The sequence below is a fragment of the Rattus rattus genome, chromosome X (assembly GCF_011064425.1).
Source record: "Rattus rattus isolate New Zealand chromosome X, Rrattus_CSIRO_v1, whole genome shotgun sequence".
NCBI classification, from domain to species: Eukaryota; Metazoa; Chordata; class Mammalia; order Rodentia; family Muridae; genus Rattus; species Rattus rattus.
In genome coordinates, this window is record NC_046172.1 from 102,744,002 (window position 1) to 102,763,182 (window position 19,181).

At 42.2% G+C, this 19,181-nt stretch overlaps 1 protein-coding gene across 1 annotated transcript; it reads left to right on the forward strand.

Annotated features, from left to right (window-relative positions):
- The first annotated feature begins 10,335 nt into the window (after positions 1-10,335).
- Positions 10,336-18,334, forward strand: Pgrmc1 (progesterone receptor membrane component 1). Its single transcript, XM_032889924.1, has 3 exons — positions 10,336-10,767; positions 14,325-14,480; positions 17,049-18,334. The coding sequence occupies exons 1-3, from the start codon at positions 10,440-10,442 to the stop codon at positions 17,150-17,152; spliced, it is 588 nt and encodes a 195-aa protein (XP_032745815.1). The 5' UTR covers positions 10,336-10,439; the 3' UTR covers positions 17,153-18,334.
- The last annotated feature ends 847 nt before the right edge of the window (positions 18,335-19,181 follow it).

Below are 19,181 nucleotides of genomic sequence, written 5' to 3' on the forward strand. Positions count from 1 at the left end.
GGCAGAAAGATGGTGATAAGTTCAAAGCCAATTTGGTCTGCATTCAGAGTTCAAGGCTACCCAAGGCTAGAGTGAAGCCTTTTCTTAAAAAAAGTAAAGCAAGGGCTAGAGGGATTGCTTAATAGTTAAGAGCATCGGCTGCTCTTCCCGAGGTCTCAGGTTCAAGCCCTAGAACCCATATGATGACTAACAACAGCCTATAATTCCACTTCCATGGGATCTGACACTATCTTCTGATGCAGATACTGCACATGCAAGTCATGCATAGACATAAATGCAGACAAAAGACCGATACACATAAATAAAAAATTTTAAAGCAAAAGAAGACCAAAAAATATATTCTTCCAATATCAAGGTAAAAAAAAAAGTAGCCTCAATCATCATAGACTGGTCACTGGGACAGCAGTAACTCTATTATAAATAAAGTTATAAATAAATAAGTTTTATATATATATACATATATATTCCTAAATGTAATCTGCTTACTCCATAATGTTTCTAGGGCGAACCATTTAGCATTGGACAACTAATTGGTATGCTCTTCCCTGGGAAGGATAATTTTTCCTGCTCCCAGCTTTCCTCGGCTTTACAGTTGCCTATAGTTGTGTAGGGTTGAGGCCTTATGGGTATTTCAACATCCAGTGTGCCATGTCCATTGGTGTCATCTTTGTTTAGCACAAGTTTGGATTCTCATGTTAGAGAGACTTTGTGTGTGTGTGTGTGTATGTGTGTGTGTGTGTGTGTGTGTGTGTGTGTGTGTGTACGCACGCACGTGCGCACACAATAACAATAACAATTAGTGAATAAACAGCCCATGAGTTTGAAGTAGAGGGTGGATATATGGGAGGGTTTGGAGGGAGGAAAGGGGAGGAAGAGATGTAATTAAATTATAATTTTAAACAAAAAAAGTTACTGGGCAGGAGAGATGGACTGGAGGTTATGCGTGCTTAGTGCTCTGCCAGAGAACCTGAGTTTAGTTCTTGGCACCCACATCAGACAAGTTATAATCCCCTGTACCTGAGGACTAACAGCTTCTTCTAGTCACCTTCCCAAGTGGAATTCTGTCTCTCTGACTCTTTCTCCCTTTCCCCTCCCCCTCACACAAATAACAAAAAGAAGTCTAAAATATCAAAAATAAAAGTTTTGTAGTTTTTCCTCTGTAATCATCTCTTGGATCCACTAATTTTCTCTAGCTATAGCTAAAATGCCTGTAAAAGAAGCAAGGAAGAAGTATAGAAGATCTTTCTGGCCTCTCCTTTTAAATGGAATCTTTTTTTAATTGAAAGAACTCGAAAATCAAATAAACATGTGTTTGATTCAGCCCTAACCACCAAAGCCAAGAGTTTTCACCCTTGACTTAGCACAGAGTGCAATGAGCCTTGGAGAGACCTCTGCCCTATGTTCGCTCAGTGATCAAGTTCAACACCATTGATTTCAGCTACCACCTACACAGGCTCCTATTACCTACCTTTCTTTCTCCAATCCAAACCTATGCCTGAGACACAGACCCAAATATCTGCCTGGGTACATTATTGGCTATCTTCACTAGGATGTTCCTGTCGTCTGCGCTTGGACAGCAGGAGTCTGTATGTGAGTTACCATTGTCGGTGATTCTAATTCAGAAGTTAGATATACTACATACAGCAAGGCCTTGCATCTCTAGTGAGTTCCCAAGCAAAGCCAATGTAATTGGTGGTCCAGGGCCCATGCTTTGGGGCATGGTTCCATTTAAATATAAAATCTTGTCTGCAATTTTGCTCTTCCCTGCGTGCACTTTCTATGTCCTGTCTACCCAGCTCTGTAACATGTGCCTTAGCTATCATGGAATGTAGACCCTCACTCCCACAACCTTGATGTGAGCCCACACACCCATACTTTCTTCTATGGGAAGGCTTCACACTGACATCGTTCAGCGTCCACCTTTCTGATTGCAGCCTTAATGCTCCTGCCATTGCAATACTTCCAAAAAGGGAAAATGATCTCGAGGAGAGAGAGCGCAGGCTCTGTGTCCAGACTGCTAGATATAAATCCCACTTCTATCTCTCATTAACTATGTGATTTGGGACAAGAAATTCCTCCATGTATAATTTTCTTATACAGAATAAGATGATAATGTAACTTGGCTTTTGAGAGGGTCTTAGAGAAACAAAGTGTTTGTAACAGTCAATAACTGCATAATTCTCAGATGTTGCATCATTCCTGGCTATAGCATGGTTAGAATGTTGAGTGTGAAGAGATAGTAGAGGAGAGAAGTGAACAGACCAGATCAGAAAGGCCAGGGTTTCCTGGAAAATTGATGGAAAGTAGCATATAGGAAATTTTCTGATAAGTGCCCTTGGCATCTATACCCAAAGGGGAAGGAAAGCAAATACTAGGGAGTAGGAGAAGCTTGCCTGCCCTGTATTCTCAGCTGAGCTTCCACTCCTCTCTCTTAGGGAGTGGGGCAAGAGAAAGAAGCTTTATATCCCCGTATTAACCATTCACTACCTGCAGGTTGCACAGATAAGGAGGTCTGACTTGGGTAGGAAGGTCTGTTAAACCCAGTGCAATCTCAGACCATCTACTTCCAGACTCAGAGCTGCCAACACTTGAGCAACCAGAGACAGAGTGCTTGGATCCTGACTGGAGGTTGAAGGTGAAATCTGAATAGTGTGCCAGTTAGGTAAACCTTGCTTCAGACTTTGGACTTACTTTCGCTGTCAACAGGGAATAATTACAAGGCTTTTTTTCAGGATAGGGCAAATTATGTCATATCTCTAAGCCTTCACTCAAATAACTTCTAATTTCTTTGGAACCAAATTGGAATCATCTGAGCAGGTTTGTGAACTTGTTCGAATGGAGATAGAGGAATGGTAAACAGCTAACATTTAGATCCAGGCTGACTGTGAATTCTGACCTGGTTCTTTCCTAGCCAAGTAACATTAAGGAAGTTCTTCATCTTCTCTCCTTAAGTTTCCTCAGTTGTGAAATGGGGATAATATAACCAATATCCTTACGGAGTTTCATGAATAACACATGGAATTAATCCACAAAGTATTTAGAATATTACATGGCATAAATTCCATTCTCAGACAATGCTAGCTATTATTAAAGTTTCAAGATTTCTCAGGCCGCCATTATTTCCTTCTCTGTTGCTGTGATAAAACATTGACCAAAATCAACTCCAGAAAAGGGATTATTTCATCTTACCACTTCCCAGAGGGAAGCTGGGGAAAGAACTCAAAGCACGAGCCTAGCAGCAGGAACTGAAGCAGAGGCCATGGCGGAGTACTGCTTTCTTGCTTGTTCTCCATGGCTTGTTCAGCCTGCGTTCTTATACAACCCAGAGACACCTGCCCAGGGGCAGCATTGGCCACTTTACATTACACCGTCCTACATCAATCATCCGTCAAGAACCTGCACCATAGACTTGTCTGCAGGTCAATTTTGATGGAGGTATTTTCTCAGTTGAGGTTCTGTCTCCTCAGATGACTGTTAAATAACAACCAAAAAATTAAAAAAAAAAAAACCTAGGGGTTGGGGATTTAGCTCAGTGGTAGAGCTTGCCTAGGAAGCGCAAGGCCCTGGGTTGGTCCCCAGCTCTGAAAAAAAGAAAAAAAAACCCTAACCAGCTTTACACAACGTCCTTGGAAAGAATACATTTTAATAAGTATCCTTTTCTGCAGATTCTGTTGATCTTCACTGAAGAGTGAAACACCAGTTCCCTAGAGACTCCATCTTCTATCCATCTGAGAGAAATGAATTCTACCCAAATGTACTTTTCTATATAAAATCTCTATAGGTCACACGTACCCAACCGCATGTCCACCTCCATCTTACTATGTCTAGAACATGTCTCTGTCGTGTGAGGTAAGGGCTTTGCATCCCCAACCAGAGTACAGAGCCTCACAAAGACCTAGAACTGAACAGAGGCTAGAAGTGGAAAGCGCTTTTGGGTGTCCACCATGCAAACAACAATTACTGCTTCTATCTAAAGTCCCAACACCACGGTGCTAATCAAATCCTAATCAGAAAACTACTTGGCAGCTGTACCACTTGTTTTTCTGCTTTTGACACTTTAAATGTTTCTCCTTCCTTTTTTACGATAAGAAAAAAATATGCTCATTCAAAAAGGAGAAAGCAAAAGCTACCATAATCTCATACTCAAAGATAACTATTATTAACATTTTACTTCCTCCAGCCCCTTTCTCTTATGTGTGTGAATTTAGCATAGTGCACTTCCACAGTCAAATAAATTCAATTCCACAAATATTTGCTGAGTGCCTACTCTATTTCAGGTGCTGTTCTAGTTTTTAAATTTTACTAATTTTATTTTGTATATGGCTGTGTTGCACATGTATGTCTGTGAACTGCTTGTATCCCTTGTGCTGGAGAAGGCATTAGATACCCTGGTTGTGAGCCACCATGTGGGTTCTGAGAATCCAATCCAGGTTGTCTGGAGGAGCAGCTAGTGGTTTTAACCTCTGAGCTATCTCTTTAGTCCCCAGGTCCTCTTAAATATAGGAGACAGAACGGTGAAGAAAATAGACACAATATCTGTTCTTGAATAATTTATATTAAAGTCAAGAAATTAACAAAAATGAGAACTAATAGTTATATAAGTTATATAGTAATATAACTTCCTAATAAGGAAGCAGTAAATGTGATAAGGAGAGTAAAATGGAAACCAGGGCTGATGGAAGCCATGTCTAAATTCCAGCACTGTAGAGGCTGAGACAGAAGAATAAAGAGTGCAAGGTCAGTCTGGGTGACAGAATGAGTACTGTAGCCTTGGCTACATAGTAAGACTGTCCCCAAATGAATGAATGGATGAATGAATGAATAGGTGACTAGAGAAAAGAAATGAGGAGTAGAATGGGATATTTCAAGAGTAGAAAGGGAGGGTGTGACCTGTGCTGGAACCCGGAGAAGAGCATTCTGAGCAATAGGAATCATAAGTAGGCTCTGACTTGAAAATAAGCCTGATGAATGGGTGTCAGAGAAGTCACTGTACCTGGAGCACAAGCATCAGGGGAGGCAGTGGTCAGTGAGGGCCTAAGGTTCTAAAGGGAACTGTGGGTGGAATGGAACAGATTCTCCTGAGCCTTGCAGGATACTGTCAGGGATTTGGTTTTACTATGTGGTTTCCATGTTTTTCCTATTATGTAACATTGTATGTAATTTTTCTATATCAATCTGTGTTCAGATTTCTGAGCATGTCCGTAGGAAAATTCCTTGAAGTTATTGTCCTCATAAAATGAATGTTAGGAATGATTTGAGGCATTTGTTGCATATTGCCAAGGGGCTTTCTAGAAAGCCTATGCCTAGTTACAACGTAAGTGAGTTCAATAAATATTTGAGGGCCTACTATGTATCAGACATGATCTAGGGACTTGAAATAGGTTAGTGAACAAAATGAATCTCGTATTCTAGCAATTTCCTTCTTGCCGGCATTTGCCAGAATATTTGTCACGCATATGCCTGCCAACTCCAAGTATTTCTGTTTTTAAGAACTCCAAGGGGAGAGAAAAATGTACTAATAATTGGAATGATGAAAACCGATACACTGCTCCTTTGGATTTGATTAGCACTGTGGTTGAATTGTCTCCTATACATTTTCTAACTAATCAGGCAATTGTGCTAGCTTTCTTGAAAAGCCTTTTAGAACCATGAAAGATTATTTAAAGGAGGCAGTTTGAAATTGATAAAAGACTTAACAGGTATCTTGGGTCAAGTAGATAGGATCTAGGGGTTACTTTCCAGCCACAAGTATGTACAATGAAAGTCTCATGTTGTGTGTCTGTGGAGGGGGGGCAAGTGACAAGGATCCTTGGTTATTTCTAGGTAACTTGAGAACTTCTACCGAGGATGGCACCTATCCATCTAGCATGAATTCTAAGAAAAGCCAGACAGGTGGGATGCTTTTGAATGACCTCAGTGTCCCGCTGTCATCAGTAGCCCATTTCATTTAACATTAAATCAAAACATGTATAGTTTTAAACTGTATCACCTGAGGTTTTACAGTGCAGATTTTCTATTCTTCACATAAAGCAAAAGTTCTTCTCGTGGGTCTGGAAAGATGGCTCCGAGGTTAAGAGCACTTATTCTAGCAGAGGATCCTAGTTCAGTTCCCAACACCCACATGGTGGCGCACATCCGTCTGTAATTCCAATTCCAGGGAACCCAACACCATCTACTGGTCTCTGTGGGTACCAGGCATGCACATCGTGCACACACATAAATGTGGACAAAATACTCACACACATAAACTAAAATAAATAAATATTTTTACATTTTAAAAACTTCCTTCCCTTAAGCCATTCCCCTTCCAGAAGGACACTGATCTGAATAGCAACTCTCTGGCCCACCATGCAAACAGTTTCTACATCTTTAATAGTAGTTACCTTGGAGGAAACAGAATGAAGAGTGTGAAGAGAGGGGATTTACTTTTCTTTTGTGTTTTCCATAGTTTGAACTTTAACAGTCTTGCTATACAGCTCAGGGTTATCTTGAACTCATATCCTCCCATTTCTACCTAGAAACTACTGGGATTAAAGTTATGTGCTGCCAAGACTAGTCTGTAATTTTTAACTTTGAATAAATATAACTTCAAAAAAAGTTTGAGCAGGAGTTGCCTGAGGAACCTAATGACTTCCTTTCTTTTTTTCTCTTTAAAAATAGTATTTGTACAACAATGCCAACCAACCAGGGCTTCCAGGGACTAAACCACTACCCAAAGACTATACATGGACTGACCCAGGGCTCCAACTGCATATGTAACAGTGAATGGCCTTGTTGGGGCACCAGTGGAAGGAAAAGCCCTTGGTCCTACCAAGGTTGGACCCCCAGTACAGGGGAATATGGGGTGGACAATAAGGGGGATGTATAGAGGGAATACCTGCATGGGGGAGGGGGAGGGGAGAAAATGGGGGTTTATGGACAGGAAACCTGGAAGAGGAATAACATTTGAAATGTAAGTAAAGAAATATATCTAATAAAAAATTTTAAATATATATAATATATAAAAATAGTATTTGTACTAGAAAAGAGTAGGTCAATATGTTGTCATTTGAAAGTACTTCTAGTATGATAAAATAAAATTTGTATGTGCCCAAGTTTCACTTTTGTTACTGCTTTTATTATATACAATTAAGTACCTCTTCAGTTTGTAATAATGAGCATATATGTCTTAGTCAGGGTTTCTATTCCTGCACAAACACCATGACCAAGAAGCAAGTTGGGGAGGAGAGCATTTATTTAGCTTACACTTTCCATAGTGCTGTTCATCACAAAAGGAAGTCAGGACTGGAATTCAAGCAGGTCAGGAAGCGAGAGTGATGTAGAGGCCATGGAGGGATGCTACTTACTGGCTAGCTTCCCCTGGCTTGTTCAGGACTACTACCCCAGAAATGGCACCACCCATAATGGGCCCTCCCACCCTTGATCACTAATTGAGAAAATGCCTTACAGCTGGATTTCATGGAGGCATTTCCTCAAGGGAAGCTCTTTTCTCTGTGATAACTCCAGCTCAAGTTGACACACTAAACCAGCCAGTACAGTATATAAGTTTTATTTATTTATTTATTTATTTATTTATAAAAATAAACCATTTTCTCAGGTGCTTAAAATGACTTGTGCATCTGGGCAGTGATGGCTCATGCCTTTAATCCCAGCACTCTGGACACAGAATCAGGTGGATCTCTGAGTTCGAGGCCAGCCTGGTCTACAAACTGAATTCCAGGACAGCTAGAGTTACACAGAGAAACGAACGAGGAGGAGGAGGAGATAAAGACAGAGGGAGGGTAAGAAAGATAGGAAATAAGGAAGGAAGGAAGGAAGGAAGGAAGGAAGGAAGGAAGGAAGGAAGGAAGGAAGGAAGATAAAGTGCTATGTGCAACTTGTGGAAAATTAATAACATTATCGTGTTTCCTTTCAGGCTTCCCTTTAAGTAATTTTAGGGAATTAACAATGTATATAGTTTTGTACACTATTTTCTCCCTGTATACTGAAATGTAAATATTTTCCCATGGTGTGTGCTGTTTGAATAGTCCAACTATGATTTTATCACGATGTAAGTGAATTAATTAGCCACTTTATTTAAACTTGGACATTTGGGTTGTGTCCAGAGTTTCCATATTAAAAATGAATGTGTAACGAACATCTTCCTAATGAAATCTTGGTCCTCATTCTAAGCAGGATGGATTCCTAGAAGTGGATTACTGGGACAAAAATTCTATTTCTAGAAGTAGGTTTCTTGAAAACACTTATGGTTAACAAAAGCTTATTCCAATGTTGGTGTATGGGAGCATGCTCAGTTTCCTGCCAGCAAGCTATCCCTTTCTGCTCTTTATTCCCATCCTATAGAAAGATGGCAGATGACAACGTTATTTCTGTGTATTTTTAAATTGCGAACAAACCTGAACATTTTATATGCTTTTATTCACCACTGATACTTCCTCATTTTTTTCCATTATGACTAGAGAATTTTACTAATGATTTTCTTTCCTTATTTTTTTGCTACATGTCTGTGCGTGTGGTCTGTGTTTGAGTGTGCATCTGTGTGGGGGGTACATTAGGGTGGATGGCAGAGGTTGAAGTATATAGTGTCTTCCTTGATTACTCCCACCCCAGATATCAGGGCAAAGGAGAGTCTAGCCTGCCGCTCACTCTCCAGCTCTGGCATTAAAGGCTAGCTGCCAACCCCTCCTGGCTTTTCTATGGGTGCTGGGGATTGGAAATCTGGTCCTCACACTTGCATGCCAGTGTGTTTTGCCCACTAGGCCATTTCCCCAGTCCCTTAACGATTTTCCTATCAATTGAAATGAGCACTTCAAGACAGAATTCTTTTGCCGTATTAGTTTCAAATGAAAATATTTTTTTCACGAGCTTGTTATTGTTTTAGAAATGTCTTTGCTGCTCACAGGACTCTGAAAGGGATAACTGGATTATAACTGTACCTGAGTGCTCTCAGTTTGAGCTTGTTTCATGATGATTAAGTAGAAGAGTTTTGACAAAAGATCTGGAGGGGCCAGTTTAGCTAATCCTAAATTTAGCTCTGGGGAAAAATGTGTGGGCTGGAATATAAAGATTGTTTGGCTCATTACATTTTAAGAAGATGGGGTGGGGGGGGCAGCAGGGATTAAAGCAGTCTTTGCCAAAATTTTTCAGAATTTAGTCAATATTCAGCACAAATCTCTTGCATGTAAATGGTGGTGGTAAACTATGCACAGACAAACAGGATTCTATGGGAAAGTAGTGCTCTGGTCTGCAGATGGTTGCATGGCTTGGTTTTAATTACTCTCCTTTTTCTTCTGTTACCCTCCCTCAATTACAATTTAAAGGGTGGGGTACAGCCAGATTAGGTCTCTGAAAAATAGGTGCAATTCTTGTTCCATAGAGGCCTGCTCCCAGATAACCTGTTGGCATACCAGAGGCCTAGGTATCTCAAAAGATAAAACCTAGGATCCTTCCAAACTCCAGCATTTATCAGGGACTATGCTCAGGGTTCCCATGACTCCAAAGGTAGTTTCCACAAACTTCAGATAGAAGAATGCTGTCAAGCAGAGAAACTTTCAACATTATTCTGGTATTTTTATAGAAAAAAAAAAGCTCAACAACAGAATGTCAGTTGCTGATTGCTGATGCCTTGTGACTAAGCATAATCGATGATTGCAAAAGGGAAAAAAAAAAAACTTTAAGAACAAACCCAAATCTGGCTATCTGAGCTCCACGTTTTAAAGTGTTGGCAGGCCTGTTACCTGACTGGCAGTACTTCGGGTGTTAGTTCTGCAGCTTTGGGGCAAGAATTGGAGGAGAACCATCCCAAAATGGATGTTTGAGTAGTCTAGGTCTGTAAGATGAAAAGGAGTTGAAGGCCTGATTTTTGAGTATCCTAAAACAGCTTCCTGGCTCTAAGGGTTCGGCCAGGAGAGAGACTATAGGGGCTTTAAAATGGAAGCAAAGCAACAGAAATGCGACCCCATTTTAACAAAGGTGCAGGCCCCAAGGAGCAAGCCCTAGAGGCAAGGCTCTCCCACAGGGTCGGCTGGAAGCTACCCACTGTACCCAGGAGACTGAACTGTTTGTCTGTGAACTGCACTACGCTCAGAGCGAGCCGTGAAACCGCGGAACAGGCCCAGCAGGTAGAACCGAGAGGTGGGCTGGGCTCCGTGGCCCACAATGACAGAGCTTTTGAGGGTGAAAGGCCAAGACCCCAGGCTAAGGAGCCTAAGCTGAGATCGAGACTGCGGGAGCCAGGCCGAGCCAGTCCGAGCAGGGCGGGGCGCTTAGGTGGCCGCGAAGGCGTGGCGTAGAGGCTCCGCCCCTCGAGGCCCCGCCCCCTCTCCAGGCTTTTCTTGCAGAGCCACTGAACGCTGCGCGCCACTGTTCTCTTAGAGGGCGGAGGAAGCCGACTGTTCCGGATCTCTGCATAGCAGGGCCCAACCTTTGCTCCAGAGATCATGGCTGCCGAGGATGTGGTGGCGACTGGCGCCGACCCCAGCGAGCTGGAGGGCGGCGGGCTGCTTCAAGAGATTTTCACGTCGCCTCTCAACCTGCTGCTCCTTGGCCTCTGCATCTTCCTGCTCTACAAGATCGTTCGCGGGGACCAGCCCGGTGCCAGTGGGGACAACGACGACGACGAGCCACCCCCGCTGCCCCGCCTCAAGCCGCGTGACTTCACCCCTGCTGAACTGAGGCGTTACGATGGCGTCCAGGACCCGCGCATTCTTATGGCCATCAACGGCAAGGTGTTCGACGTGACCAAAGGCCGCAAGTTCTACGGGCCGGGTACGGAGGCAGGGCCAGGAGGTCGTGGAGACAAAAGAGGGGACCCTGGCGTGGGAGCGGGGCGGGAGAGAGACCGAGGGAGGTGGGGCGCCCCCGTGGGAGGGTCGGAGGGAAGGCGGGCAGCTCCGGGAGGTGCCCGGGGCAAGAGGAGCTGGGGGTGGGAGGTGCTTACATGGGGGGATGGGATGCCTGAATGAGGCTGAAGCTTGGAAACCGCGGGTGGGAGGGACAGCAAGGCTCGAAGGCCCGGGATGTTGGTGAAGTTTTCGAAGGTAGCGGGCTTTGGGCTTTGGGTCGAGGGTCCTGAAAAGAGGGGGAGGTTTCGGGTTTGAAAAAAAAAGGAAGGTGTCTCCAGAGAGGCCCAGACACTTGAGAAGACGCGGAGGCCCGATGACGCCGAAGGAGCCATGGTGGAATGTAAGGGTGTGCAAAGAGAGAAAGTGGAGAAGGGGATTAGTGTCAGGTAAAGAAGCATTGTTCCTGGTGGAGAATGTGTGTGTGTGTGTGTGTGTGTGTGTGTGTGTGTGTGTGTGTTACACTGTGCATGCGCAGTGAGTGTGTTTGGTGTACACCGTTTGGTGGGGGGGTGCTTGGAATGTGACATGTGTTAGGTATGCCTTTGGTATGTGTTATGTGCTTGTTATGTGGAGTGCACTGAGGCTGGATGATGACCAAGCAAACAAGCTTGATGGAGGGAAGGAGACTAGTTGAGGATGCATTAAGAAGAGCAGAGTGTGATGGACCATGGTAAGATGGTGAGATGGTCAGAAACATCATATTTAGTGTTGGGTTAGGGTAGGGAGACTGGGAGGTGGAAAAAAAAATAAAATGAAATTAAACCGGGGGCGGGGTTGGGAGGGAGGGTTGAGAGGGTCCTAAGAAACAATAGGGTAAGGCCACGAAGCCCGATGGGTGGGGGGGATTTCTGGAAAAGCCAACCAGGGGATAAACAAGGCATGGACCACTAGTGAACTGTGGGAAAGGATCCCTAGAGATGTTTTTCCAAACTGGATTGCCTATCACAATCACCTACCTGATGCTTGTGAAAAAATACACATTCTTGGCCTGACCAGCCATAGTCACACTTACCTCTCTGGGGGAGGGGAGAGGGCTAAAAAAATAATCTACGTTTTAGTACTCTCCTGTGGGGAAATGGGGAATCAGCCAGGTTTGGAAAGCCCTGCTTTCTAGAACATTTAGAGGGGAAGAAGAGGTTTTCGCTCTTCCAATATGGATTCCTCTAAGCACTAGGAACTCAGGGGGTGTGTTCACATGCTCATTGGTCTGAGAGGGAAGACCAGTCAGCACTAATCCAAACCAGACATACCCACGCCATTAAGTCTCCAAAGTCCAGCCAATCAAAATCACATGTGCAGGAGGCTTTTAGCGAACACTCGCCCTTCATTTCTGCTTTCAGACATTTTAGAAAATCTATAAAATAGGCATGTAACTGCAAAACAATGGGAAAACTGTCTATTTGTTACTATAGTCGCACATTATCCATAAATAATCGTGTAAATACCCATAATTATTAAGCTAAACTCTAAGGTAATCAACACAAAGGCATGAGGCATCGGCATACGGTTGTAGTTTGCAAAGTCATCACACGGATCCTCGGTGCTTTCAGAGAGCACGGCTGGAGTCCATTCCATTCTAACCAGGTAGGTTATAGTTTGCAGAGTCATCCTGAGGGACATGGCTGTGTATACAGGAATAGCTCCAACTAGGAGTCAACCTGCACTCTACATTCAAGCCTAGATGTTGTCTGTCACTGACCAGCTGTGTGATCTGGCACAACACATTGCTGTCTCAAGGCCTCACTTCTGGGAAAATAAAAAGGCAAGCACACCCCAATGTGAGGAGCCCGAGTTGCTGCTCTCCATTATTGAGAGGGCTCAGGAACACTACTGACATCATAGTGGAAATATTTTCTGGTACAGAGCACACGTAAAATCAAGTCATTTGGGTGTCTAGTACTATGTGCACAGCACCGTTGTGGGTGCTATGGAGTAACAGTGTGAGTTTAACAACATAGGGCTCTGTTCACCAAGCATCTAATTAATATGCTTTGTAGTGAACAAAATCTATTCTCTAAAGACTTAATATTTGCCTTCGATCTTGTTTAAGTAGGCATTACCAGTCCAGGAACTGTAATTTCTAAAATGGTTAAGAGTCCAAACCAAAACAGTTTGCTTGTTTCCAAGCACGAGGTGCTACTCTTTCTGTTAGCAGTATACATTTAGTGAAAAGCCTGTGAATGCGTTTCTTTTTAAATCTTCTCTAGTGGCAGTATGCAATGAGGACTGAAAACAGCCCCCATTTTAGAATCTTAGTTGCATTTACAAGTTGATCCCAAGGGCTTGAAGTATGTCTCAGCAGTAGGGTGCTTTCCTAGAATATGCAAAGACTGAGTCCTATAGAAAAGGGATCATAAAATTGAATATGTTAGAAAGAAAAGCAGTTGGGTGGACTAAAGTTTCAGATCACCAGATAGTAACCAAATACCAGGCACTCTGCTAGTTGACATAATGATTTTAAGGTCAGAGTTGCTCTCCAGCCTACTTTTGGGAAAACGGGGCATTGTTTAAAGTACCCTGAATTCTTTTCATTTGCTTGTGCCATATTTAACTAACCCTAAATAAACACTTTAGGTGAATTCAGAATGATCCACTGCTCTCAGACAAAACCTTGCTATGATGTTATACGTACGTAATAGCATTTTCCAGGTTTTATGAGATTACTTGAAGGCACCGATTGCAGCCTTTTTCAGGGAAGATTTTAGTGTTTTCACCACTGTTGGTTCTTATTTGTATGCTTATACTTAAAAAAAAAAAAACCAGTTCAAACCTGATCTCCCTTGTTCTTATTGATTGACAGTAAAGGTTATATAACGTGGGTAGGTTTTTGAACCACTGACATTTGTAAAATCATTGCTCCTACAGAAGCCTTACGGTTCGTGTCTTGAAACCAAAGATCATTTAAAGCTCATCAGAATGTGTTGCTAAGGAAATGTTTTCATTTACACATTAGTGTTTAAGAAACCGTAACTTTTGACCGTCTTGGCTAAAGCACCTAGAATAGAGCTAACCTGTAGATACAAAGTCTGAGCTGAATTCTAAACCTAGAGTGTATAATCAAACATTCCCCATCGAGGCCACCCGCAAATGAATCACTTATGCTTATATTAGCTATGTGCAGGACATAGGAGATTTCAAATGCTACACGTTTTAATTTCATTTTACTTATTGAAGTGACAGGAAGTCTGTCAACATCCTTTATGTAATGATCAAAGCGTCAGTATACATGTAGCTCAAGAATGGAATAGGAAACCAGGAAGTGGTATATTCATTTAATCCCAGCACCCAGGAGGCAGATGGACCTCTGTGAATTTGAGGACAGCCAGAGCTACCCAGAAATCCTATCTCAAAAAACCCACCAAACAAAAAAGAATTAAAAGGAGGCTTTCAGTGTTGAAAGCAAGGAAGCCATCTTTTGCATGAGAGACACAGAAGTGTAAATATCTAGTAAATATCTTTGGTTTCATTTTGTCTTTGAAGAGGGGCCATACGGGGTCTTTGCTGGAAGAGATGCATCCAGGGGCCTTGCCACATTTTGCCTGGACAAAGAAGCACTGAAGGATGAGTATGATGACCTTTCTGACCTCACTCCTGCCCAGCAGGAGACCCTGAATGACTGGGACTCTCAGTTCACCTGTAAGCATTTCATTATATTTTGCCTGGATCAAATTTACACCAGTAGTGCAGGTTTATGATCAAACACTAGTTATTACTAAGCACCCTGAAATTGGGTGCGTTTTGATTAGGTTCCTGAATCTTGGAGGGGTCAAGTTCGTGGCATAAAGGAATGGTAGCAGTGCTGAGTCACCTGCTGTGATGGCATATCAAGTTTTAGCTTGTCTTCTACAGATACGAGCTTTTGATCTTGATGTGTGCATTTTTGCATGAAGGTATATAGATTCTATACTACTAGCATTTGAGCATGTAGGGGAAAGGACAGTGGCCCTTTTGCCTACAGGAAGAAGGATTTTCATAAGCCCTCTTGTCCCACTTACTGTTTAAAAGCAGCCCACAGCTCTCTTGAAGAATGGGAAACTTGTGTTCTGCTAAACAGTTTCTCATTGACTCTAATTTAGCCTAACTATAAATTAGGACTCATCTATAAATGCTGCTTATAATCTGACCAGCAAACAATAGTGCCTGCATTGTTTTTAAAGAAAAAAGAAACACTTGTTTCAGGCTTATGTATGTAAGGGAGGGAGGGTAAAGTGTTTACAGTTGAGATGGAAATAAGGGGTGAAATTCAGATCATGGAAATGCAAGAACAGGCTTCAGCCAGCCCTAAGTTCCAAGGGTTAAACGATCATTTTAATACTTCCCTGACACAAATTTGAACTATAATAATCTTTTCCAGATTTTATGAAATGTATGTGAAGACCATGCCCACTTGGTTTAAGGAAAATGTTTTGGTGTGGAGGGGAAGCTTTTAATTTACTGATCCCCACAATCAGTTAAATCGTGCATACTCTTTTGGCTCCATCCAACTATCTTTTTCAGAATAGCCCGAGAGAGTTCTTGGTTAATGAGTAGCCAGACGTGACACTACCTTTTGAGTTTGGATCTTGAACAGACCAAGTACAAGTACAGCTTTCAAGCCAGGACGCAAATCTTTGGACTTTGAGAACAGCCTAGCTACCTAACATAGTCACTAACATTTGCCCGATGCCTGTGTAGTCATAATCTTCTGTACGAGACTAGTGAGTTTTGATTTATAATCCACAAAGCTCTGTGCTCTAGAGCTTTCCGGCATCAGTGGAGAAAAGGTAATTTTTATTCTTTTGCCCACTACTCCTTTTGCCTAACCCAACCTGTTGTGACACCCCAGCTACACTCAGGTCATTGTGGAGTCCCCTTAAGCAGGTTTCCCAGGTGCTGCTTGGCTTTTATTTGTCTCGCAGTCCCAAGCCACCACCCCCCAACACACAAATACACTTTATACTATGTTCAAATAGGGAAGTTTTGGTTGCTCCCAGCGATTATTTCACAGAAAAGCAGCTTTGGTTACCTGTTTAGACGGTTCCTTACTCCTCTCATTCCTCCCCATTTCAAAAAGGAAATGTGCATTAACCCTGGATTCACTGGGTTATAATGGAGCTTGCTAATCCTGACTTCACACCTCTTGGCTACATCTTCAGTCCCTTCCTAGTCCCTTGCCATTCCTTTAATTACTCATAGCTTTTTCCCACGCTGGGGAACACGTCTGTCTCCTGCTGTCCTGCCTATGTACTTAACCATTATCCCCCACCCCCACCCCTGTCATGGACTAACAGATACTCCAAGTTGCCCCTAAGCACTGCTTCAGCTTTCTATCCCTCCGGATCCTTGTCTGGTACTAATTTCTCCATTCTTTCTCCTGCACTTGCTCTCCTTTCACGTGGCCTTCTAGAGTGGCTCCCTTTTGGCAGTCCTCATTTTGGTTCGCAGGCTGTCCAGATGCTGCTTCATTAATGGATCTTTCCAGGTTTCTTTGAAGCTGTCCCATATCCTTTTACTTTAATTCTAATGGTCTTACCCGACTCCTCTCTGTGGTTCCTTCATATCTGGCTCTGCATACCAGGCCTCCTGGTCACCCTGCTCAACTGCTCTTACTGAATTCTGCCCTACATAGCTGGGTGAGAACATTGCTGGAGTGCTATTTTGCTGGGTCATTCTTTCTCTTACAAACTTTCAGTACCTTTGCCACCTATAGGTGAGGTTCAGATTTCTCAGGATGGCTTTTCAGGTCTTTCCTAATATTCCCACACACTGATTAGCCAGACTTATCTCCTACTATTTCCAAATGCCAGTTCTGCTCCTGACAACATGTTCTCACTGTTTCCCAGATATGCCCAGTCTTGTCTGTGTGCCTTTGAATGTGTTCTCATTTTTCTGGAAATACCTTTCACCCAAATTCTGTCCATACATTTCCCAAAGCATATCTGTATTCCATGTATCCCCCCACCCCCAATTCATAGCAAGGTCTTACTATAAATACTTCCTACATGGTTACTACTTTGTATTTTTGTCTTTTGAACAAAATTCTTAATTCCATTTTTGGCAAAGAGTATGATATAATAATCCCTTTATATCTATCAAGAAGCCTAAGACATTGCTGAGTATAATGTGTGGACCTCTCATAAATGCTTTAAAATGAAATGTTGTGATTTTTTTTTTTTGTAAGTCATGAGAATGACCGATTGTGTTTTCCTTTTCCTTTACCTCCAGTCAAGTACCATCACGTGGGAAAACTGCTGAAGGAAGGGGAGGAACCGACTGTGTACTCGGATGTTGAAGAACCAAACGATGAGACTGCCCGGAAGAATGACTGAAGCAGTCAGGGGAGCATATCTATTTTTGTATTTTGCAAAATCATTTGTAACATTCCAGTCTGTCTTTACAACATGGTGATTTCAATATTTAGAGAAGTTTTGAACTTGTTTTTTAAGTAACATCACTAGTGACACCGATAAAATCAACTCGTCTTAGAATGCATGATGTGTTTGTACGTCACAAATCCAGAAAGTGAACTTCAATGCTCTAATGCAAATGGTAAAGCTGTTTCTCTTCTATCTGTAGTTAAAACAAACTGAATTACAATTTGATTTTCCTGAGAGGGAAAACTTGGGTTATGTCCACAAACTGGCCAAAATGGCAAGTGCACACACACACACAGTGGCCAAAATGGTTAATGTACTAAGAATGAAGAGAGAAGAACGTCTTAGCCATGCTATAGTCTGAAAACAAGCCCATTTTACCCAACAGACTTAACTGCATGATTTTTGTTTTATCTACCTCTAAAGCAAAACTGCAGTGTTCCAAAGTCTGTGGTATTGATTCAAAACAGAAGTCCAGTAACAAAATGAAAACTCAATAATGGGTTTAGTTGGGGCAAACACATTGCCTGTGTTCATGGACTGATTTATCATCCTTGTCCCCACGTGGACACTCCCACACACAGTAACTCTCACACATCTGGCAATTGGCAGTTGGAACTAAAACAGAATCTGAAAATTCAAGGTAGAACTTTGCAAAAGAAAAATCTGTTGCTTGTAGCAGGGCAATGGTTATGTGGTTATTGGCCAAATGTAAAATTTGAGAGCAATATACAGGACAGGAACAGGTGTGTGCTTTTCAAAAGCTTTCACTGACATCTCTGAAGAATGAGAAAACACTACATGGCACTAGCTGGGTGATTTTGAAAGGAAAATACATTCCCTAAGGTAACATTTAAATCCTTCTGTTGTTACAAATCGTAGTAAACTTCAAAATAGTAGTCAGGTGTCTAGGTCTTGGATAATACTCTTGGTTAATACTAAACCTAGCTTAAGTAGACTCTACAGTTGTATACATTTGTAAAAGTATTATCTGAACAACTAGTGAGGTTTCAGACTCTTGTAATTGTAGTTAAATAGTCATTGTATTTTCTTGTGAGCTGTGTTTAATGGTTTTAACTCAAATCAGAAAAAAAAATGAAGTGCTTGGATCAGTTAATAAAATGGTTTTGCCCAATATAGAGGCTAACTTGCTTTAATTTTTTTTAAACCTAAGAACTGGGGATGGGAGTAGTGCGGTACCATGGCTGATTCCAGTCATGACATGGCTGGTGCACTCAGGAACGCACAGCAAGATGAAGCCAGCCAAACTCCAAGCAACAAATGAAGAGTGGTTTATAATCCCAACTCGCTGAGGAGCTTTTGGTAGTGGATGGCAGCTACAGTGGGGCTCGTCAGTTTTCTTTGAACGTGGCCGCTAGTATGTTCCTCATGCTTCAGTACCTTGTACCTGTGTGCACGTACAGGTAGCAATAATTACATGTAGTGGGGTAGCTTTTTAAAGACTACTGGGGACATGTTGGGGAGGGTTCAGGAGAGCCAAAGTTTAGATATGATCATGACACATGGTATATATGTGTAAAATTCGCAGAAGAATAAGTTTAATATTCTTAATCAGATTTTGTCATTTGACTGTAGCTTAAAATGGAGTTTAACTTTTGGGTGTTCGATTACGTTAAAGGCCTGCCTGGGCTACGTAGTGAGAAGGGGAAAAGGAAGGAAATGGGAAGAAAAGAGGCAACAAGTTGAGAAAGAGAATGCAGAACTACTCTATTGTGAATTGTCAAATTCTGCCTCTGAGTCAACTTTCTAAACTGAAGTCTAACATTGTCATTGAGTGTTAGGAGAGTTTAGGGGGGTTATGGCAGCAGGAGTGTGGCTCTTTCTTCCCTATTTTTATTTGGGAATTTCATACATACAGTGTGTTTTCATTGTACTCACTCCCCGCCTTGTTCTCTCAGACTCAGTCCTATCCCTTCCCAACAATATGTCCTCTCTTGCCATAACCAAGTTCAATTTATGTTTG